Source organism: Lepidochelys olivacea (genome assembly GCF_965140295.1).
Source record: "Lepidochelys olivacea isolate rLepOli2 genome assembly, chromosome: 23".
NCBI classification, from domain to species: Eukaryota; Metazoa; Chordata; order Testudines; family Cheloniidae; genus Lepidochelys; species Lepidochelys olivacea.
The window spans coordinates 4529801-4553120 of NC_140433.1; the positions used below are offsets into that span (position 1 = coordinate 4529801).

General features: G+C 51.5%; 2 protein-coding genes across 9 annotated transcripts; both read left to right on the plus strand.

Annotated features, from left to right (window-relative positions):
- The first annotated feature begins 727 nt into the window (after window positions 1–727).
- On the plus strand, window positions 728–3748 carry SDHAF1 (succinate dehydrogenase complex assembly factor 1). Of its 7 annotated transcripts, none has more exons than XM_084612877.1 (4): window positions 728–819; window positions 1208–1340; window positions 2095–2211; window positions 3230–3748. In XM_084612877.1, the coding sequence occupies exons 3-4, from the start codon at window positions 2150–2152 to the stop codon at window positions 3537–3539; spliced, it is 372 nt and encodes a 123-aa protein (XP_084469003.1). In that variant the 5' UTR covers window positions 728–819; window positions 1208–1340; window positions 2095–2149; the 3' UTR covers window positions 3540–3748. The 7 variants fall into 7 exon arrangements, with proteins under 7 accessions (XP_084469003.1, XP_084469004.1, XP_084469005.1 ...); XM_084612878.1 differs by having other exon boundaries at window positions 738–768; XM_084612879.1 differs by having other exon boundaries at window positions 755–819; window positions 1288–1340.
- Window positions 3749–8863: 5115 nt separating this feature from the next.
- On the plus strand, window positions 8864–21887 carry LOC311511871 (NTPase KAP family P-loop domain-containing protein 1-like). Of its 2 annotated transcripts, XM_084612799.1 has the most exons (5): window positions 8864–8918; window positions 10807–10883; window positions 17110–17241; window positions 17422–19211; window positions 20441–21887. In XM_084612799.1, exons 2-5 carry the CDS (start codon window positions 10841–10843, stop codon window positions 20774–20776), a joined length of 2301 nt encoding a protein of 766 aa, XP_084468925.1. In that variant the 5' UTR covers window positions 8864–8918; window positions 10807–10840; the 3' UTR covers window positions 20777–21887. The 2 variants fall into 2 exon arrangements, with proteins under 2 accessions (XP_084468925.1, XP_084468926.1); XM_084612800.1 differs by lacking the exons at window positions 8864–8918; window positions 10807–10883 and adding an exon at window positions 16926–17008.
- The last annotated feature ends 1433 nt before the right edge of the window (window positions 21888–23320 follow it).

Consider the following 23320-nt stretch of genomic DNA (forward strand, 5'->3'; position numbering starts at 1 on the left):
GCTCAGTCCATGTAAAACCCACCTGCAAGCTGCTTTATGAATCTCGGCCGAACTACAGTGCTTAAAACACAGCCAACACTTTCCCTTGCTCCTCCAGCATGCCTGCTGTGGCAAAAGCTTATACGCACATCGACTAAATACAACAGATGCAAATAATGCGTTGAGCTAATGCCAGTGTCAACCAACACAGTTTGAACAGATGCAACTATCCATAGATTTTAAGGCCAGATGGGACCAGTGGGATCATCTAATCTGACCTGTATAGCACATGCAAGGCCCTGCTCTTTCAGTTTTTGTTTAATATTCGCCAGGAATTTATCTGGGTTTATTACAAAAAAAAAAAGGGGGGGGGTTGAAAATCCGGGCAAAAAATGAAGGGCACGGATTCCTGGCTCGATATTGGATTTAGTTGTGGGAGATGGGAGGACAGAACCAAGCAACAGAGAGAGGAAGGGTAATGAAGGGGGTGTCATGCGGTGGTTTAGTTAGTAAGCCGTGTGTTAACAGTATGTACATCGATGCATGCCTGCTCTATCTCCCACGACTTTGCTTTGACGGACATGGATTGACACCTACTTCCCTCCCCGCCCCGCTGATGAGCAACTTGCAATCTCTCCCCTCCCCCCCCGCCACCACGTGGTGGGAAGCACATGGTCCTTAGCTCCTCCCTTCCTCTTCTGTGTGCCCGCCCCCCAGCGCCCTGCAGCCAATGGGAAGCGAGGGCTAAGGTTGCCGGTGTCTCAGCGTTCGGAGCCGGCTGGGGAACAGGTGCTGGGGTGGCCGCCGCCGCCGCTGCGGGCCTGGGGGGGCTCCGAGCAGGTAGCGGGGACGGGGGTGCTGGCCCAGCGGCGTTGCGGGGGGCCGGCCACGCACAGGGTTATCAGCCCCCGCGTTTGCCCTGCTCTTGGAGGAGGAGGTGCTGGTTCTAGCGGCTGCTTCAATGCGGCCCTACAATAACAAACCCCAGGAGACTGAGTCGCTGCTTGTCTCCCCCCCAGAAATCGCTCTTTTTCCCTGGCCTAACCCTGAGGCCCGGGGTTGCTCCTGGATTGTAAGCATGCGGTGATCCCCTTCTCCCCAATGCCCTGAGTGTCTCTCCCTTCCCTGCCCCCCAGCCTGAGAATCTTGAATCCCTGAAGGGACCAAATAGGAAAGGGGCTGGGGGGAGGGAAATTCTTTTCTTTATCTTCCCTCTCTCCCAACGCAGGATCTGTTCTCTGTGTCTATATTTACCAACCAGAGGATGTTCCCCCCACCACCACCACCACCCTGTTTTTTTCTGTTTAGTGACCAGAGTCATTGAAACGTCGGGCTGGCTCGAGAAGTCCACCTAGACCTAGGTATTTGTCTAACCTTGTCTAATTCTTTTTTTCCCTCCGATGCTTCCCCAGAAGGGATCAGACAGGCTGAATGCAAGAGGGTGTCTCTTGTCCACCACCCCCTTTGCCATCAGTAATATCCTTTGGCACTGAGTTCCACAGGTTGGTCATACACTTTAAACATGTTGCTTTTTTTAATTAGAGCTGGAAGGAAGTTTTCCAAGGGAATGTTTTTTCCGTTGGAAAATGCCGATTCATCGACCACTTGTGGAAACAAGTCGATTTTGATGAAATGTTGTTTGGAGGGGAAAAAATGGAGGGAAAATCCACATAAAATTTCAGTTTTCCATTCATGAAATGACTCTTCAGTATCTTTAAATTTTATATTCTGTAATCCAGTGTAATGCATTTAAAAAGTCAAAATCTAAACGAAACATTTAGATCAACCCGCAGTGAATTTATTTGCAGAACTGTGTGCAACCAGAAAAAAAATCAAAATCCTTAAATTTCCAGCCTAAATGGAAAATCCAGTCCTACTTTTAACTACAAGATGCCCCCACGGCTAATATTAGGAGAGGGTAAACAAAAGCTCCTTACTGACCTGCCCTGAACCATTCCCTATTTTACATTTTCCTGTTCCCATGAGGATCATATTGATCCCCCTTTGAGAGTTGCTGATGAAAAGTGCTAGAAGAGTGAGGAATGATTATCCACCGGACATCAGTGAACTTAAGGGGCTATCCATTTCAAATGCACGTTCATTTTCTCCTGTCAGGGCTGGTGGCCTCAGACCATCCCAGTCTGGTTTCATGTGATTTCCAACACGTGCTATGCGGGTTTCCTGTCTATTGCAGACCACTGCTGGAGTGGGACCTTTGCATATAGAAGTCGGGTAAGTCCTGGTGGGGTTTTTAGTGAGGAGTGTCATGTGGTTTGGTAACTCATAGTTCTTGGATGGGGCGCAAGGCAAATCCCATCCTTTCGTAGTTGTTAAAGAGAAAAGTTTATTTGCCTTGATGTCCTAGCCAAATTCCTTAAATATCCCCTGACCCTTTATCCTCCAGTTTCAGTTGACCATAGCATTATTATTTATTTTTCACCTTCTGTTCTAATCTCTGGGGTGCTCTTGCTGTGCAGATAGTCTCTGTGCTCCACCCTAGAGCTGGCTGCATTTCAGTGATGTGTAGAAATGAGGACATGTACTTTTTTTGAAGTGCTTGGAGCTTCTTCAGATTATTGTTTTGTGGCTAGAGCCAGTACTGGTTTACAATGGCGCGGTGGTGCTGGGCCCACACTCAGAAGGGTCCCTGGTGCCTGGACCGAGTGTGGGCAGAGCCTCAAGGGGGGGGGAGAAGAGGCCAAGAAGGGGTGGGGCCTTGTGGCCAAGGCTTCAGGGGAAGAGACCGAGGGGGGGCAGAGCCTCAGTGCCAAGGCCTCAGGGGAAGAAGCGAAGTGGGAGTGGGGCCTCAGGGGAAGGGCCTGAGCGGGGGCGGGGCCAAGAAGGGGCGGGGCCTCAGGGGAAGGGCCTGAGCGGGAGCGGGCCCAAGAAGGGGCGGGGCCTCAGGGGACGGGCCTGAGCGGGAGCGGGCCCAAGAAGGGGCGGGGCCCTGGGCCCAAGGCCTCGGGGGAAGGGGCCGAGTGGGGGTGAGACCTCAGGGCCAAGGCCTCGGGGGAAGGGCCCGAGTGGATGGCAGCGCCACGGTCCAGGCTCTGGGGCCCGCCAAAGATTAATCCAGCCCTGGCTAGAGCACGTCTCCCTGCAGCGCTGCCAGGCCATTAGTGAAACTGAGGTAAATACTTGCATGCTGGGCTGAAGAGTGCATTGAAATGATTTCACAAGGGTGAGATGAAACTCAGCAGGCTACAAAGCCGTCACAGCTGATCTAATACCTCCACCTGTTCACTTCCAGCCCCTGTTTTGCTGTTGCGGCTCTCCCACATGATCTGAGCGGATCTTCCCGGTACACCATGGCACGGCATAGCAAGCTCCAGAAGCAAGTCTTGAGCTTGTACAGACAGTTCCTACGAGCCGGCAAGGAGAAGCCGGGATTCTTACCTTGCATACAGGCCGAGTTCCGGAAGAACGCCAGCATCCCCCGGACGGATGTTATGCACATTGAGTATCTCCTCCGCCGTGGCCAGAGACAGCTGGAGCAGCTCAGAGACGTTAACACCAAACAAATGGGAACTTTTGTCAAAACCAAGCCGGAACAGCGGTGACCCCTGCTGGCTGGCGCAGGCGGCTTTCTTGTACTGGGACAGTTAGCGTGTGAATTCGGAGACGTGCCTGCTAGATTTTCACACCCCTTTCTGTTTGCACATGGGTATGATCACAGCGAAGGAAAACTGTCCAGTCAGTGCAGTTGTGCTGCCTGGATTGGAGTTCAGTGGGATAAATAAAGCCTGGTTTAGGTGTCTTTACACGAGGAGCCACTAGAGGATGAATTTGAGAAGCCAATCTCTACCATTCCAAGCGTTTTAATCATTCAGGGGTGGATGGGTGATCTGGAGGTGGCGTTCTTGGGACATAATCCGTTCCTACCCCTGTTGTCTCCTCTTTTCCATCCTGTAGCTAAAGTCAAACAGGCAGATTACCCAGAAAAGTAAAAGAAAGGGACAGTGGTGGGTTGAAATCCTATTTCTGTCATTTTTTTAATTATCTGTAGCACCTAAAAGCCCCAGTCATGGGCCAGGCCCCCACTGCGCTAGGTGCTGTACAAACAGTGGATTTGGGTGCTACAATTCTTGAGGGCCCCACCAAAGTGCCTTAGAAGGACCAGAAAGAGCTGAGCGCCTGCCTTCTGAAAATGGGGTTCCCTTTAGGTGTCTCAAGACGGGCGGCTCCCTCCCCCCAACCCACTTCTGAAAATAAAGGCTTTGGGCCAAGGCGTTCTCCAGGGTGTACCAGTGTGTGTGTGTGTTGCCAGGCAAGCTTCCCCCATGTGTCCCCCTCCCTCAGTGTACCTTGGCTCTGCCATGGACGGACCATGTCTAGGCCTGAGAGGCTATTAGCGCGTGGTGGCTGGCTTGCTTAGCCCTGGTTTAAACTTAATAGTTTTACGGCTGTAGCTACCCTGGCCGAATCTTCCTAGCGTAGACGCAGCTTATCCCACCAAAGTGCCTTTGCCGGTGAGAGTTTATTCCAATGCAGCGAGTGAAGCAAGCTCTAGAGTCACAGAGTTTAAGGCTGGAAGGAACCAGTGGATCATAGAACTGGAAGGGACTTTCTGGGACAGCAAGTATAGTCCCGAACCCCGTCCTATAACCCCAGTCAAAAATGTATTGAGCTCCATCTTCAGATCAGTTCAATTGTTTGCCCTCAGCTCCTACTGGGAGGTTGTTCCATCTCCTCTGATGGTTATAAACCTTCTGGTTTCCAGCCTGAACTTATTCCTGACCAGTTTCTATCCCTTTGTCTGACCTCTAGATCACAAGCCATAAGATGTCACCTAATTACCCCTGTGCTGAGCCCAATAACTTGTGTTGGACTAAACCATCTTCCAAACGGGGCCCCTGGTCCTTGGATGGAGAATCCAGCATTTCCCTTGGAGGATGGTTCCAGTGATAAGAAATTGCACCTTATTCCTAACTTGGATTTGTCCGGTTTCAGTGTCCAGCCGTCGGGTCTTGTTCTGTCTTTCTCTAGCTGAAAGAACCCTTTAGGACAGAGGTGGGCAAACTATGGCCTGCGGGACCGTCCTGCCTGGCCCTTGAGCCCCCGGCTGCTCCCCTGCTGTCCCTCGTCCCCCACAGCCTCAGGCCGCCAGCACTCTGGGCAGTGGGGCTGCGAGCTCCTGCCGGGAAGTGCGTCTGCGAGAGCCGCCGGCCTGCCCGCCCTGGTGCTCTAGACTGTGGCTGCCAGTCCTGGTGCTTTGAGCGGTATGATGGGGGGGGGGGTTGGATAAGGGGCAGGGGGTCCCGGGGGACAGTCAGGGGACAGGAAGCAGGGTGGTTGGATGGGGTGGAGGTTCTGGGGGGGGCAGACAGGGGATGGGAAACAGGGGGTTAGATAGGTGTAGGAGTCCTGGGGGGGGGCTGTCAGGGGGTGGGGGTGTGGATAGGGGTTGGGGCAGTCAGGGGATAGGGAGCAGGGAGTTGGATAGGGAGTGGGGTCCTGGGAGGCGTGGTTAGGGGCAGGGGGTCCTGGGAAGGGGCAGTCAGGGAACAAGGAGCAGGGGAGGTTGGATGGGTCGGGAGTTCTAAGGGGGGGCGGGAAGTGGGAGGGGGCGGATAGGGAGCTGTTTGCGAGGCACAGCCTTCCCTACCCGGCCCTCCATACAGTTTTGCAACCCTGATGTGGCCCTCGGGCTAAAACATTTGCCCACCCCTGCTCTAGGACGTGCTCTTTTCTCCTCACGGAGGTACTGCGACACTGCGATCCACGCTCTCATCATCAGGGGTTTTCTCCGGCCCTTGAATTACTTTGATGGCTCTTCGCTGCACCCACTCCAATTTTGCAGTGTCACTTTTCTGCCGGTATAACTGCGTCTACACTGGGGTTCTTGCAAAAAACCAAAAACCCCACTCCCCAATTGCCATGCTGAGAGTGGCAACAGTTAGAAGCGTAGGGCGGGCCTTATTTATAGATCTGCTCCTTATCCAAAGGACGCACCATCCCGCAGTGTGGAAACATTCAAGGGAGCTGAACCCAGGCCTCCAGTGTCATGCAGCTGGTGATGTGTGTATCCTCAGCTTGGCAGGTGCCGTGAATGCCTGGTGCCTTGAAGATGATATTGCTGCCGCTGGTGGCTTGATTCTCTGAAAGAGCAAATCGCTTTGGTTCTCAAATGTGCCGATCCTCCGAGTCCTTTGGCATTTACAGTCCACGCTATGGCTAGACTCCGCTGCAGCCCCTAAAAATCATAGCAATGTCGGGCTGGAAGGGACCTGGAGAAATCATCACGTCAAGCCCCCTGCGCTGAGGCAAGGCCAAGTAAACCCAGGCCAGCCCTGAAAGGTGTTTGTCCAGCCTGGTCTTAAAAACCTCCAATGACGGGGATCCCACAACCTCCCTTGGGAGCCTGTTCCAGAGCTTCGCTCCTCTGAGAGTTAGAAAGTTTTCCATAACATCTCACCTAAGTCTCCCTTGCTGCAGATAAAGCCCATTACGTCTTGTCCTGCCTTCAGTGGACATGGAGAACGGTTGGTCACCAGCCTCTTTATAACAGCCATGAACATATTTGACGACTCTCTTAGGTCAGGTCTTTGAAACTTGGATCCTTTTTGTTGCTCTCCTCTGGGCTCTCTCCAATTTGTCCACGTCTTTCCTAAAATGTGACACCCAGAACTGGACACTTTGCTCCAGCTGAGCAGGACAATTACCTCCCATGTCTGACATCTGCCACTTCTCTTAATACACCCCAGGACGATGTCACCTTATTGAAGGGGTTTGTGTCTGAAGCAGCTTCTCTCTAAGGTGCTGCGATTGTGTTTCTCCACCTGAACCGTCTCGCCGATCTTGTTATGACTTGAATGTGCATGCCACGGTTCACCGCCCTGCCTGCACGTTGGACCCTGGCCTGATTTCCGAGCGCAACCTCCCAGTTGTCAGGCCTCCTGCTTTCTCCTTCCCTGGGTGGAATCATGTCGTTCCACCACTCTGATGGGGGTCAGGGCTACAGTGTCTTGCCCACCTCTGATTGCTCAGCAGGCCCTCCCTCCAAGACTTCCCTTGGGTGGATGCAGTGCCCCGAACGGCCTTTTCAAAACAAAGTTTCCTTTGTGCTTATCGGTGGGAATAAGGCGTAGCCAGAGAAAAGGGTTTTTCACCCCATCAAAGGTCTTCACATGGGTCAGTCTCATCCCAGAGCCTTCCCATCTCTGGGGTCTGGGACCACTGTTGCACCAACTTTGCCTCTTTTTATAAAACCTGCCAAGTCCTTTGTCGTCCCCTGGAGCCGGGTTTGTCCGGCTCTCCAGGGGGGTCGGAGATAGATTTCAAAGCAGTTGCTTTTCTGCACTGTCCTTTAAATACTGGAAAATGGGGGTAACTGAAACGACGCTCCCCTTTCTTGCTGATGTGCAATCTGGCCCCTGTTTGAATGAATCCTTTGCAATCCTATAGCAAGCAACCCAGGAAGAATCAGACAGACAGATGGGTCAGATTAATAAGTATCACAGACAGCTCTCACGCCCTTCACCAGTCCCAAAGTGTGTGTGTGGTGGTTGGGGGCGGGGGGGCCGGTATGTGCAGCTTCTGCTTATAAAGGTAGGGGAAATTTCTGAGCTCAGGGCTACAGGCAGGGAGGGTTCATTCACCTGCTTTTCCAGGCTCCTCAACTGCAGCTGAGCAGCCATGCTTCCCTGGCTTGAAACTGATTGCTTGGCAGGTTTAGCTGCCTGTGTGCACGGAACAGGTAAATAAACCCGATGGCCAGTTTAGATCAGGTGCCTGCATTTATCCAGCTCAAGCAGGGCTGGGGTTTGATTGGGGTGGTGTGGGGTAACCCTACCACTCTGGGTTTCCATTTCTGGCTCGCTGCCTGAGTCTGGGGAAGACACGGCGCCCCCTGCCTCAGTTTCCCAATCTGTAAAACTTCTCCTACTAGGGAGTTGTGAGCCTTGGGCATTAACTCACAACACGTGAGGGACGTTATTTAAATGTTCTTCTGCAAACAGACCCAAGGGAACCATGGTCCAGTGTGCGAGCGCAATTCCTATGGCCAGTCTAGCAGCCTCTCTCTGGCAGAGCTTCAGAAGAAGGTGCAAGGAGCCTCTACTAAGGAATAACCTGCCTCTAGGGAAAGGACCTTGCCAACCCCCATAGCTGGGGGCCAGTTAATGCCCTGCCATAGAGGGTTTATAGCATAGCTGTAGCTGAGGAATGGTCTTCCCAAGGGAAAGGGGAGGGAATGTGGTTGCTTGGGATGTTTACACTAGGCTGGACAAAGCCCTGAAGAATAGAAGAGAGCAGAATCATTCTGGGTTGAGACCTGGGGCCTAGCTATGGGCTCGTCTACACTACAGAGCCTTGGCCGATATAATTCTACCGGCAGCGCCCCCTACTGGAGACTGCTGCCGGAAGGTGCTCTGCCAGCGTTAACGGACGACCTGAGCTAAGCCGACAGACGCTTTCCTCTGTTTGCAGAGTCGTGGCTACCCTGGAGGTCTTGCCGGCCTCGCTATGTCGGCTGGGTGTGTGGGGTTTTTCACACTCCCTAGCCAACAAAGCTATGCCAGTAAAACTTTGCCAAGTAGACTAAGCCCATGGTAACGGTGGCGGGTTTGTCCCCGTGGTCTGGATCAGCCTGTCCTGGCAATGGCTTGGAATTGCTGGCTGAGAAACTAGGCTCTAACAGAGACATGGGCATGGTGTAGGAAGCAAATCCAAGTGTTTTGGGGGGATGTGATTCTGGGTGGGAGGGATGACCTATACTCCTGCCTGCCACAACCTGCCAGGGCTCTGCCAGGCTCTAAGCACAGACAGCTTTGGAGATCTGAGTTCACTGCTCGAAACCTGATCAGGAGCATAAAAGGCCCCGAGCAGCCTTTGTTCTGTTATCTCGGAAGTAAGGGACAAAGTTCAGAGAGGGTGCCAAGCTGGGCTGGAGTCTTTGAGCTCAGATTTTGCTTTGCCCTTCCTTGAAGGCTGTGCTACAGGTGAGTGCTGTTTTCATCTCTGCTCTGGGAGTATTTCTCATGGGTTTTGTGTCCTGATTTGAGAGGGATTGTGTGTGTGTGTGTGCGGGGGGGGGGAGGGGGGAGGATTAATGTGCCATAAACTTTATATCCTCTTCTCTGTAGCTAGCCCCAACCTCTAAATCATCTGTTTCCAAGCTCTGTGGCTAACTTAGAGGCCAGCAGTACGGTCTAGTGGATCAGGTATGGGATTGGGTATAAGGTCTCCTGTGACCTGGTGAATAAGGCACAGGGTTGCATGTCAGGTCTTCCTAGTCCTGCACTCGCTCACCGTGTGACCTTGGGGAGGTCTTTTTGGGTCTCCCTTTCCCTGTCTGCAAAAGGCAGGCAAGCAAGATTTAACCACCTGGGGCAAGTGCTTTGAGATCTGCAGCTGGAAAGTGCTGCAGCGTTTGTTGAGGTCACAAGTGTGTAGGAACATGGATTGTGTAAAAGCATGAACGCACTGCTCGTGCTCAATAAATATTGATTCATAGCATGCGTGAGGTAGCGAATAGCCAAGCGACAGAGAAATTAAGACGCAAAGGAGATTTTGTGGTGTCTGCATCTGAGGGCTGAAAGAAACGAAAAGGAGAGTTGATGAGACCCAAGGAAGCCATTCCAGACAGTAGGAGATGCTGGAGCCGAGGCCAAGTTTGCCGACTGGATCCTGAAGGCAATCCAGAGCCGGGGAGGTGTGTCTGGATTGGGGCTGATGTGGTCAGAGAGTGGCAGCGGGGACTCAGGATAGCCACTGAGGAGGGACGTGCAATAGCTCAAGCAAGATGAGCTGAAAATGCAGGTGATGTTAGCAGTGGCCAGTCAGCTGGATGCAGATTCCACCAGTCAAGGTGTTTGTGGGGCTCATGTTAGTTTCATCCAATTTTGATGCAAAGTTATGAAAGCGCTTTGATCATTTCGACTTTATTATAACACATTGGGATGAAGCACTTTGGGCATATGTATTATAAGCCGAAGGGCTTCATCTCAGCGTATACTCTAAACGAAACATTATTAAACATTACAGAATATATTCTATTTGAAATGAAAAATAATCAAAGCCCTTTGGGCTTATACATGATAAGAAGTTGAAGCATTGCATTTCACCATATATGTATGGAGCGTTATGAAATGTGATATTCAAAGAGAACCGCTTTGAGCAAGTGGTTCCAAAACCATCCTTCGCAAATTTCATTCTGCAGGAAATCTTCACAATTTCATCTTTTTTCTTCCGATTTGGGATGAAAGGAAACGGGGTGGAAATTCCGAGGTACGACCAGCTCTAGGGCAGATGCAGCTGTGACCGAGGTGGGCAGCAGAGAAGGGTGACAAAGGCCAGGAATAGCTCAGCTTTGAGGACAGCCCTGAGACTGTGGAGGCAGAGTTGTCCTGAGTTAGGTTGGACATTAGGAAAAACTTCCTAACTCTCAGGGTGGTGAAGCACTGGAATAAATGGCCTAGGGAGGTTGTGGAATCCCCATCACTGGACGTTTTTAAGAGCAGGTTTGACAAACACCTCTCCGGGATGGTCCAGATAATACTTAGTCCTGCCTCGGTGCAGGGCATGGACTAGATGACCTCTTGAGGTCCCTTCCAGTCCTACTTTGCTATGATTCTATGAGCTGGTGGAGCCAGGTTCTGAAACCTCTGTGTCCTCCTCAAGATCTGATCCCTGCTAGGCTGCAGATACACTGGCTGTCTCTCCTCTCACAGCCCATCCTGGCTGCTGCTGCTGGAATAGCTCAGGTTAGCTTCATCTGCTCTCTCTTGGAGAAGCTTTACAGGAGAACGGCCTATGAAGGCATCTTGCTGATCTTCGGATCTCTTGGTAATTCCTCTGCATTCTGTTTATTTTTTTTTTCCTCCCTAGCTGGCTGATCTAGTCAAGCCTCTTCAGCCCTTGAATGCCCCCAGGAATTCCCAGTGCGATGGTCTCCCATGCCCAAGGTAACCAGCTGGCTAGTTATGGACAGAGTCCTTGGGTCTCAGCTCCACATCAGGCATGGAGGGTTGGTCTGCCGAAGCCAGGTCCATGTGACCTGATAACCAGCCCTGGTTATCAGGGAGGCAGCTGTATTGATCTGAGAATGGCTGGAAGCCACCATGACTCATTGTGATCTGGGGTGGGGAAGTGAAAGGACTTGAGACCTGCGACATTTCCAGTCCTGCCCTTGATCCCAGAATATCTGGCTATTTCTCCTGATACGGTTGGTGGTGGGCTGGGTATTTACCTAGACGTTAAGCTCTTCGTGTATGTAAGCACCCAGCACAGCGGCGCTCCCCCCCCCCCCCCGATCCTTCATTGGGTGCCTTAAGATGCTACAAATAATACAAGTAATCACTGGCAATGCTGTTAACAATAACATCATCATCAGAGCTAATATCGCTACCCCGAACGAGGGCTGCTCGCTCCTCTTGGAGCTACGTGTCGCAGGCAGACAGCACTGCATAGGGCCCCATTGGGAAGTCTCCTTTTTAGTCATGAGATCTGGATGCTTTAATATGGATAAATATATATTTAAAGCAAAGGTTAGCATCTGTAGAAATGGGTGTTTCCAGCAAGGAGGCAAGGCCTGGAGATAGCCCTCCATAGAGGGCTACTGATCTGCCTTCCAAGGGTCAGATGCCAGGGACTGCGTTGTTGGGTTATTATGGGCCTTGCTTTGCCGTCAGACAGCAGGCTACGGGGCAGCAAGCGGGTGAAGGCTGTGTGCCTGCCTTGGGGAGGGGAGAGACAGGATTCTATCCTGGGAGAGCAGCAGCTGGGGGAGACCATCTGCCTGGGGGGGAGCCCCAATATCCTGCAGGAATGGGGCCTGGTTTCTTGTTCCAGCCCTTCCCTTAGGTGCGATTGTGGCTGGCACAGTTTCAAAAGCGAAGTTACTTGGCCCTGTAATCCTGAAAGCCGAGTGACTCCGCCTGCTGGCACTTATCACTCCCTCGCCTCTTGCTGTTTAATCAGCTTGTTTAACCAAGGAGGGAGGGAAAAGGGGAACCTTTGGCTATTTGAAGGTTGCGTGCAAATGGAGGGAAAGGGGATGGATAAAGAAGGGCTGAGCGTGGGGCTGCCTCTATTTAAATACATGCCCAAAGATGCCCTGAAAATCTGGGAGAATCACTGGGCGGCTGGCCTGAACGAGATGGCTAAACAGCTTGGCAGCTGGAGTTTTGGAGCCTTGTTATTCCTGGTAATGTGGGTAGATGGCTCCCATTCAGTGGGATTTCTGCCAGGAAGATGACCACAAATAGTGGCCTTTATTCCCCATGTCACTTCCCCAGGTGTCTGACTTTTGTCGCTGAGATCAAGAATTGTATACGATTCAAAGAGGAACGGGCTGGTTTATCTGGCTAGCCAGTGTTTGAATAGTTAATAATAATCCCTTGCTATTATTTGTAGATCTCAAAGCACTTTAAAAAGGAGAATCAGTATCATTGTTCCCATTTTACAGATGGGGAAACTGAGATAAAGAGACTCATCAAAGGTCACCCTGTGGGACAGGCAGGAATAGAACCCAGCTCTCCTGAGACCAAGCTCAGTGTTTGTTAGAGACCAGCATGAGACCTGTGGGGGGGCAGGGGCAGAGTAAACATAAGAACAGCCATACTGGGTCAATCGATGATCCATCTAGCCCTGTATCCTGTCTTCCAACAGCAACTGGTGCCAGATGCTTCAGAGGGAATGACAGACCAGGGCAATTATTGAGTGATCCCTCTGACAGTTGGAGGCTTAGGGACACCCGGAACATGGGGTTATGTTCCTGACCATCTTGACTAATAGCCATTGATGGACCTATCCTCCATGGATTTACCTCATTCTTTTTGAACCCAGTTACATGTTTGGCCTTCACAACATCCCCTGGCAATGAGTTCCACAGGTTCATGAGTGGGTTGAGTGAATATGTAATTCCTTATGTTTGTTTTAAACCTCCTTACGCCGGTTTTCACTGGGTAGATGATTGCGTTTTAAGATATTCTGAAAACTATGGGCTTCCGAGACGTCTCATGAAGCTCAGCTGCCTCTCAGCATCTGTCTACACTGCAGTCAGGAGGTGTGATTGCAGCCCGGGTAGATGTAGCTGCCCCATATCAAAGCTAGTGTAACTATCGAAGTGAAGCCACAGTATAGATTCATAGATCCCAAGGCCAGAAGGGACCACTCTGATCATCTAGTCCGACCACCTGTGCAGCACAGGCCAGAAACCTGCCTCAAAACCGTTCCTAGAGCAGATTTCTCCAGAAAAAACATCCCATCTTGATTTTAAAATGGTCAGTGGTTATCGGAGAATCCACCATGACCCTTAGTAAATTGTGGTAATGGTTAATTACTCTCACCGTTAAAAATGTATGCCTTATTTTCAGTCTGAATTTGTCTAGCCTCAACTTCCAGCCATTGGATCATGTTAGACCTTTCTTTGTAAGATTGAAGAGCCCATTATTAAATATTTCTTGTCCAGGGAGGTACTGATAGCCTGGGATCATGTCACCCCTTCACCTTCTCTTTGTTAAGGTAATAGTGAGTGACTCAAGGAGCTCGATCTATCGGGCAGGTTTTCTAACCCTACTATGACAGGGTCAGGCCAGATGGCTACAGGAGAGTGATAGATGGTAGATACATTAGCCCCAGAATAAGCAGATCCCTTTTCCCTGGGTAAGATAACAGGAGCTGTTCCAGAACAATCAGGAACTTACTAGATCCAATTAAGGCAGGCAGGCTAATTAGGACACCTGGAGTCAATTAGGAAGCTACTGGAACCAATTAAGGCAGGCTGGCTAATCAGGGCACCTGGTTTAAAAAGGACCTCACTTCAGTTAGTGAGGGGGCGCGCAAGGAGCTGGGAGTGAGAAGGCGTGCTGCTGGAGGACTGAGGAGTACAAGTGTGATCAGGCTTCAGGAGGAAGGTCCTGCGGTGAGGATAAAGAAGGTGCTAGGGGGAGGCCATGGGGAAGTGGCCCAGGGAGTTGTAGCTGTCACTCAGCTGTTACAGGAGACGGTGTAGACAGCTGCATTCCACAGGGCCCTGGGCTGGAACCCGGAGTAGAGGGCGGGCTCAGATTCCCCCCCCAACTCATCCTCCCAACTCCCTATCTGACACAGAAGGCGTTGACCTGGTCTGTGAGCAACACCAGAAAGGAAGGTCTAATTTGGAAAGGGATCTGGCCTGTCCCCGACCCACTAGGTGGGACAGCAGAGATTGTTCTCCCTTTCCCCCATGCTGGCCAGTGATGAGGTTAGCTGAGTGAATGGCAGGTTTGAGCCCACTAGCAAAAGTGGCCAAATTGAGGGCTGCCATGGACCTCTGAGGTGAGCAAATCTGCCAGAAAGCGCAGGACCCACCAAAGCAGAGAAGGAACTTTGTCACACTACATTCTCATGGTGCTTCTCTGACCCCTCTCCAATTTATCAGCATCCTTCTTGAATTGTGTGCACCAGACCTGGACACAGGTTTCCAGCAGTGGTGGAATAGTGCCAAATATAGAGGTAAAATGACCTCTTTACTCAGGCTGAAAGTAAGTAGAGGGACTTACTGGTATGCTGGGTCCCCCCTGGGCAAGGTGTGGGGGCGGCTCTGGCCCCCGGAAGAGTTGGGACCTTGGGCGGAAGGGGCAGGGCTGGGAACCAGACTCCCTCAGCCGGCCATTCAGGGGCCCCATTTGTGGCAGCGGCAGCCGGGAGCCCCAGGGCTCTGGTGGGGATTTGAAGGGCCCAGGGCTCCTGGCTGCTGCCACAGCAGCCAGGAGCTCTGGGACCCTTTTAACTTGCCAGGCCTGCCCAGGGCAGCTGCCCCTTTTGCTCCCCGCCCCCCACTGGCAGCCCCAATGGTCGGGTCCAGTAGCGCTGCTGGACCCGGGGGAGCAAAAGAGGCAACGACGTGAAGCGGTGCTTTAGGGTTGGCCACGTGTGGGCCAGTACTGGCGGCTGGTTCTTACCAGTACGCTGTACCAGCCCGCACTGGCCCACTTCCACCTCTGCCTTTACTCCTGCTCAAGATTCTCCTGATACGTCCTAGGATCCCATTAGCTTTTTTAGCCTCGGTGCTGCACTGGAAGCTCACGTTCAGCTGATGACCCACCGTAATTTCTATGCATTATTTTGTCAAACCATCTTATCTTGTACTCGATTGGGATGTATTTGTATTAGCTGGCCTATATTTCCGTAAATATCTAGAGCCTAGTGCTCTAGCAACAACTTTGCCAAGTTCATGTCCTGGACAGAGAACTCGTAAGCATCTGCTGTACTATGTGGCCTGACTTTGGTTCACAGCCTCTGGCTCAGGCCTCAAACCTTGTACCAGGCCCAATCCTACACCAGCAGGCCATGGTGACGGCATCGCAGAGATGCCAAGGGCTGGCGGGCCGTATCTGTCCTCATGCCCAGGAGTCCCTCTGCTCCACGGATGCCACCGAGGGACACAGGGCGGCGATGACCGGGATGTGGGATTTAGGGCCTGACAGCCCCGGCCTTCGCTCCCAGGACAGCAGTGTCACCTTGTCCTTGAGTGGAAACCACCCGTTTCGGATGAGTCCCTTGCTGGAGCTTCAGCTGGACAAGACCGGCCAGACCTGATTGTGACAGTGGGGGGACGGGGAGGGATAGCTCAGTGGTTTGAGCATTGGCCTGCTAAACCCAGGGTTTTGAGTTCAATCCTTGAGGGGGCCATTTAGGGATCTGGGGGGAAACTGGGGATGGGTCCTGCTTTGAGCAGGGGGTTGGACTAGATACCTCCTGAGGTCCCTTCCATCCCTGATATTCTATGATTCTATGTTCGGTCAATTCGTCTTTTAACCAGCTGCATCCTTAGCAGCTACAGCTCAGCAGCTACACTCAATCTGAAAGCACTGGCCGCCAGATCTAGTGGCCATGCAGCATGCACTGGCAACAGCATCACCTGCTGTCCCACAAGAAGACAGCATGCAACATCCAAATTGCATCCAAGGACTGCTGCTGGGGAAATTTTCCAAGGCAGAGATGGGCGCTAATCTCCTCCTAAAACTTTAATACGAAAATGGTGCCCTCAGGATGCCAAGTGTTCTGCAACAGATGCTTCGATGAGTGTTGTTTTCTCATCAGGTCTCTTTCCGCTATTTGCATAAATCCCTTTGGAGTAAAGTTGTCTTTCTTCCTGACATAGCAAGGTGCAAGTTTATTAATAAAATAACAACTTAAATAACACTTTGTTGCTTCTATTGGCCACGCCAGGGTCTCTTTGCATATCCCTCCATTTCTCCCTTCCCCCCACCGTGCCATCCTCCCATCCCCCACTATTTTGGGACTTCCTGAAACTCCCCCTATCAATCCCCCAATGCCAGGGGCTCTGTGCGTTTCCCATGTCCCCCACCCCCATACCATTGTCCCCCATTTCCCCCCCACACCAGGGATTTCATAGATTCCCAGGCCAGAAGGGACCGTTGTGATCACCTAGTCTGACCTCCTGCATAGAACAGGCTGGACAACTTCTCCAATATAATTCCCAGAGCAGATCTTTTAGACAAACATCCAGTCTTGGTTTAAAAATTGTCTGGGATGGAAAATCCACCACAACCCTTAGTCAATTGTTCCAGTGGCTAATTATTCTCCCAGTTAAAAATTTACTCCTCATTTCCAGGGTTTTCTGTGGTTTCCTCCACTGCAGCTACATTAGTGTGGGGGGCAGGAGGGCTAGCTGCCCCAAGAACATATCTAAGAGGAAAGGAGTACTAGTGGCACCTTAGAGACTAACCAATTTATTTGAGCATGAGCTTTTGAGAGCTACAGCTCACTTCATCGGATGCTCATGCTCAAATAAATTGGTTAGTCTCTAAGGTGCCACAAGTCCTCCTTTTCTTTTGGCCGATACAGACTAACACGGCTGCTACTCTGAAACCTGTCTAAGAGGGTTTCAGATGGGATCACACGTGTGGCAGCTAGACACTGCTATTTTTAGCATGCTGGCTCGCTCAGAACTAGCGTGAGTATGTCTACCAGAGTTGGAAATCCCACCCCCAGTTCCAGCATAGACATACCCTAAGTGGCCCAATTAATGGGAATCTCAGTGCAGAGGCCAGGATCATGGTGGGCCTTGGACCTTTGCCAGGTATTAAAAATTCACAAGGAAAAGAACGGGAGTAATCCAGCATCCACCACTGATGCTCTCGGTGAGGCTGATCTTCGCGTTTTCCCTTGTCTCTGTTGCAGAGTTCCAGACCAAAGAGGACGTCTACTGCTTCGCCTTAACAAAGGCCCTTTACAGTGTGCCCACACCAGTGACTGTCGGGTTTTATGCACCATGGGGACACTGCAAAAACCTGCTCTTACAGAAAATCCAGCGTGAGTGCTGCCCTGGGGAACATAAGGAGGGGAAGGGATGGGAGAGGATGGGGATTACAACCTTATCCCATTCTTGAACGCTCCCTGGGAGGGATGGATTGTCAATCTGGAAGATCCTCGAGGAGGAAAGATTTAAGGTGCTGCCCGGTGTCTAATGTATGCCTTCCTCTCTTACGGCAGAGTACATGGTTAGCGAATCAACAAAGAAAGACCAGCAGGAATTTCGGCGGAACGGGAAAAAGCAGCGTGGAAGCTCTGGCTGGGATCTGCTCAAGCTCCTGTTTCTCATGATCTTCTACCGGCCGGTCCTGACAGAGCAGCAGAAGCAGAGAAAGAATGTCCAGCAAGTCTTCATCCATTTCAGTGCCTGGGAGTATGCGGGCAGCGACCATCTGTGGGCAGGCCTCATCACCACACTGTGTGATGGCATTGAAAGCCACTTTGGTCTCCTACCTGTGAGCATTTACAGGGCCGTAGGCAGGAAATGTGGCATCATCGAGAGACCAGGGGATCAGGAATGGGTTAGCAAGAAGTACCTCTGCCTCCCCCTGTGGGCTGCTGTGATCCTTGTGACCGTGGTAGCTATTGGGGTGGGCGTTCTCCTCCTAGTGGTTGGGATCCCCATTGGGGATGCCTCGGGAGACGCAATAGCTGTTGTGGAGGGCATTGGTGTGACGGCTGTTGGCGTCTCTGCGGCCGCTGCCATTCGGGTCGCCATCATGGTGGTACGAAATGTCATCATCACCCAGAAGACCCAGCTGGAGAGACAGATGAATCGGACGGATCTCAGCGCTCAGCTGGGCTTCATGAGCTGTGTGAAAAGCGAAGTGAGGACAGTCACCAGGTTCCTTCACTTCATGGAAATTTTCCAGCGGCGGAAGCTGCAGGTGGTGCTAGAGATCACCCACTTGGACAGGTGCAGCCCTGACAAGGTGGTCGGCGTCCTGGATGCCATGAACATCCTCCTCTCGGATTACAATGCCCCATTCATCTCCATCCTGGCTGTTGACCCGAGCATCATTGTCGACTGCGTGGAAAGCTCCTTGTACATGAAGGGCATGGCCAACAATGGCTACGAGTTCTTAAATCGCATTGTCACCCTGCCCTTCTCTGTCCCTCGGATGGACTGTGTCACCAAGATGAGGCTGATCAGGGACATCACCGAGCGCCGGAAGTGGCAAGAGAGAGACCTAGAGGAGGAGGTAGGCTTCCAGCAGGATCCCAAGATGGAAGCTAACTCCAAATTTCTCTCAGTCCCTTGCTACGATTCTGCCAACCATGAAGCAGAGAATCCAGGTGCAGATGACAGACAGATACCTCTCATTGTCAGAGACCTCAGAACCCAGGAACCAGGAACTGGCGGCTATGGGAAAGGCATCAGAGCCAAAGACCTCATTCAAGAAGCATTTGACTACCTCCTGGATGACTCCTTGAAGGAATACATGACAGACAATGTGGTGCAAATGCGGCGGATCGTGAACACCATCACCATCACCATCAGGATCATGGCAAATAACGTCCCCAAGGACAAGGTGTGTCCAAAGAAGGTGGTGGACTGGGTGCTCCTTGCCAACCAGTGGCCATGCCGTCTGAGCTGGGTCTTGCAGTGCATCGAGGATGAGGAGCAGAGAAGCAGCCTGGCCTGCTGCCAAGGAAGCCCACTTCCCCCTGACATGTTTCTGTGGGAGGTCTACGAGAAGTACATGGAGGAGCTGGACATGCTTAAAGGCCAGATGGAAAAGCTTCTGGAACTGGACCAGGATCCTGAGCTCTTCCACAACTTCTTGAGCAGCAGGTTTCGGGTGGAGGAGGCCATCTTCTACTTGCCCTACACGGTCAACTTAGACCTGTCCTTGAAAAGGCAGATGGAGCTGCAACGTGGCAGTCACAGCCTGAAGCGGACAAAGAAGTTCAACAGGCTCACGACATGCACCCTGCTGGGTATGACGGTGGATGATATCTGCAGAGAGGTAGGTGACTCTCATGCTTCCTGCCACACCGCAGAGTCAGCAGGAGGTAGACTGTCCCCATGCTACTTAATAGCAAGCCGCGTGACAGCTGCTCCTCATGCTGAGAGGGAGATGAGGGCGACGGGCACCGGAGCTGGGAGAAAACTATCCCATCTAACCGGTGCATTTGCAAAAGCAAACCATATGTGTGCTACAGAACATTTTTGTTGACGCAGGGCTGGACTCAGGGTTTAGGATTGACTGTTATCCTCTGGGGGGGCAAGGGGCCAGAGCCCCATCACTTTTAAGGGGTGAGCAGCAGGAGGAGGGGGCAGGGATGAGCGAGTGGAGGACAGGGTATCAACGGGAAGAGGTGGTGTGGGGATGGGGCCACAGGGGAATGGGTGGTGTGAGGGCAAGGGGAGAAGGGGTGGCACGGAGGCAGGGCCTCGGGGGAAGGAGTGGTGAGGGCCCCCCACCCCTACTTTTAGGGAACTCTAGACGCTCCTGACTTGGTACATGCTTGAAATGGGCCAGGAAATTTCTTGTTGGAACAACAACTCTGATCCTTGGAGCTCTTTTCTGTGACCCCAAAGCCCTTGGCTGGATCTCCAAGGGGTTCCTCCTTTACTCTCTGAAATGAATTCTGTCTGTTTTAGGACTATGGAAGGTTCTTAGCTATCTCTTATGTTCACAGCATGCACACAGAGATATGAGATAAAAACATAAATACTCTTGCTGGAAGGTTGTAACGTAACACCACTTTATTTCTTAGAATCCAGAATAACACACAAGAACCAATAAACAGAGGAGACAAAGCAGGCTGCTCCCTAAGGTAGCAAGGCCCAACTCACCCCACTGCAGGTTGATTCTGCATGCTTCCCTACAGAGCCCTCTAGTCTGCAAGCAGGACCAGGAAACCCCCTCACTCTTAAAGTGATAGCTTGCAATTCCAACACACTCCTCAGTACACCACACTGTGACCTTCCCCCTTAGTTGCCTGATCGACTGTACTTGTCATACCGACTTGATCCGTGGTACCTCCAGTAGTATTCCAGCATACACAAGAGGGATTTTCCAGATACTATTGATAGTCCCACAACCTGCTGGCTGGCACATCTTGTTTGCTAGAATCTGAACGAGCTGACACAGGTTCCTCTCTGGAGCCATCACGGAATCTTCCTAAGAATGTGTTGTGAACATTTCAAATATATGTATGGCGCTAATGGAAGCTTCCTCTTCTCTTCCAGATAGAAACAGTTGGCTTTAAGGAAGAAAACGTCCTGCAGTACCAACAGAGACTGAGGGACCATAATCTAAATGGCCGTGCCCTGGTTTACAGTGACAACAATGAAATCAAAGAAGCCCTCAGCATGAGCCTTGGCGAGTGGACGCTCTTTAGCATATATTTCCTTGGAGTTCTTCCCCAGCCAAGTTCATCCCCTTCTGTTGCATCCTCGGTCCCATTATATGTCAGGCAGGAGGCTCAGAAGAACGTGTCTGGCTTAAGAGAGAACGTGGCTAGAGGGAGCAGGCTGTCTTTGAACATCTCCAGGGAAGAGCTTCGGGAGAAGAGAGAAATCTGAGTCCTGTACAAGACTGGAAGCAAGATCTGAACTTTCCCCATCTTTCTACCTCTCTGCACTGTCAATGAATGACATGTCACGGACAAAGCAATATGCTGGCTATGGAACAATTAGCAATGTGAATGGGGCACTATAGTGTGTCTCAGGGATTTGGGGCACATTCATGTCAACACAGTGGATCTTTAGACACTGGATGTCACAGTAGTTTTGTCTGGTTAGTACAGCAGGAGACCGGGAATCAGAATGTCTGGGATCTATTCCTAGCGCTGTCCCTGGCTTGTTGTGGTTTTGAGCAACTTGCTCCTTCTTTCTGGGTCTCCATTGCCTCATCTGCAAAATGGGTTTAGGGCACGTGTTAGCGCATGGACTTTCCTACCTGTACTGGAGCATTAAGAGCAAAACTTGCCCCATCTGCTGTGTCCCCAGCCACAGTGGAACCAGGATGATGGCCCCCTGAAGGTAGCACAGTCCAGGGAGCTCTCTCATGTGCTATCCCTTGCAGCAGGGCATGGGGAGTGAGGCATGGGCAGAGGCTGGGGGTAGAGGCCTGTGGATTCATGTTTCCACAGATCAACTGGGCAGGATTCCAATCTCACACTATTGTAAGTCAGAAGTGACAGAAGAGGGTCATCCACCCTTCTGTCTACAAAGCACTAGGCCAATATTAACCAGTTAATCCTCATGCATAACATCGGAGATGGGTCACTGTTTTTAATCCTTTCTTTACTTAAGAGGGGCATGGAGCAAGGACGGGTCCAAGGTTACATAGCAAGCCCGTGCTGGATCTGGGAATAGAACCCACAAATCCTGGCCCTGTATTTTGGACTCATGACTCTGGCCAGGAGAAGCTTTTATAGAGTCCCTTTTCTGCCTATAAGAGCACTTCCAGGCCCCAATCCCGCTCCCAATGCATAGCACAAGCAGCTAAACCTGCCCTGGAGAACTCCTCTTGGGCTGACTGGTGGGGAGAAGAATTCTTGCTAAAAAGCCTTCGAACCATGGTTGGGCTGCTTCTGTAGCAGAATCATCCACATTACCTGTGACATTCCCCCCCACCCCCCCACGCCCCCAGAAATTGGTTCCATGGTGGGCCTGGCTGTCTGTGCAGGAAGGTAACCAGTGAATATTTTTGTGTTTAATAAAATTATGTTAACCAATGGTCCTTTCCCGATCTCTTTCCTTTAGAGGCTTTAGGAATTTAGAGCACCCACCCCAAAAGCATCTGAGCACCAGGCTTGGCAGAATTCAGGTTTTTTTGTTTTACAGTGTTGATGGATAATATTGTCACGGAGTCACAGGCCCGGTGCTCTGGAATTGCTCTGTATGAAACCAGACAAGACTCTGGTGTAGTGTGCCATGAAGTCTTTTAGGCTAAAGCCATCCTGGGTTTGGCCTCAGGGCATTCAGCACCCCCATGCACTTCCAGTAGTGGGGTCCACTTGGCTGGTACCCTGAGAGAAGCCAGGGGGACCCTGCACCCCAACTCCACAGTCAGCCATGACTCTCAGCCAGCATATAAAACAGAAGGTGTATTAGTCAATAGGAACAAAGAGTAGAATAGAGCTTGTTAACACAGAAAGCAGGACCGTTCAGTAAAGTCCATCTTGCGGGGAGGGAACCCCAGACCCTTGAGGTCCTGACCCTCCCCCTTGAGCCCAAAACAGAAGACTGCCCTGCTTCCAGCAGCCTCGCTTGTTGCCCCATCTCAGTTCTTTGTCTTGCTTCCTGGACAAAGTGTCACTTGGTTGCATCTCCCTCCTGGTTCTCAGGTTACGAAGGGGATTGGCCATTGCCTACATGCAGACAGCTGGAGGAGCCTCACCTATCCCTGAGGATCTCAATTCTTATCCTTATTCCCACCACCTAGGCATGACTTCAGATCTGGCAGAAAAGCTTTGCTAAGGAGATAGGCCTTGTATTGTGTTTTTGGCTCTGTAGGTTCTCCTCCATGAGACTATTCCCCAGACATCTCCCGGTGAATATGACTCTTGCAAGCTTTGTCCTGGCCACTGTCCCCGAGGAGCGCTGTTGTCTCTGGGTTGTGGCTGGAGAGCCAGTCCCTAGTATAGCTGAGTCCTGAATTGTTAATGGCCCTGGAATTCAGGACCAAGGCTTTGCACAGGGATCAGATCAGAACTTGGAGCCAGTGCAGAGCGCAGGAGGGATGTGCTCTTGGCTGCTCATTCCACTGAGGAACTGAAGACTTGAGACTTGTTGGCTTCCCCCTTCAATCACCCTTAATCCACATGGAGCAAAAACCTCCCCTCTCCTGCTCTGAAATGTTACCATTCCAGGGGCAGAGAGCCTGGGGCCCAGCGGGGCATGTGACATCATAGATCCCTGGACAGCAAGGGTGGGCCAGCAATTAGGGCATTAGCCAGGAACCTGGGTTCAATTCCCAACTCTGCCACAGACTCCTGTATGTCCTTGGTCAAGTCCCTTAACCTCTCTATGCCTCAGTACAATAGGGATGTTAGCCTGTGCTGCCTTCCGGAGGAGTTGTAAGGAAAAAGACACGAAGTATTGCAAGGGGCTCAGATGCTA

Coding starts and splice junctions, on each gene's coding strand:
- SDHAF1 (XM_084612877.1), top strand. CDS start 2,150: ATGCGGGTTTCCTGTCTATTGCAGACCACTGCTGGAGTGGGACCTTTG. Junction 2,212..3,229: donor CCTTTGCATATAGAAGTCGG/GTAAGTCCTGGT, acceptor GTTCACTTCCAG/CCCCTGTTTTGCTGTTGCGG.
- LOC311511871 (XM_084612799.1), top strand. CDS start 10,841: ATGCCCCCAGGAATTCCCAGTGCGATGGTCTCCCATGCCCAAG. Junction 17,242..17,421: donor GCTCTTACAGAAAATCCAGC/GTGAGTGCTGCC, acceptor CTCTTACGGCAG/AGTACATGGTTAGCGAATCA. Junction 19,212..20,440: donor TGGATGATATCTGCAGAGAG/GTAGGTGACTCT, acceptor CTTCTCTTCCAG/ATAGAAACAGTTGGCTTTAA.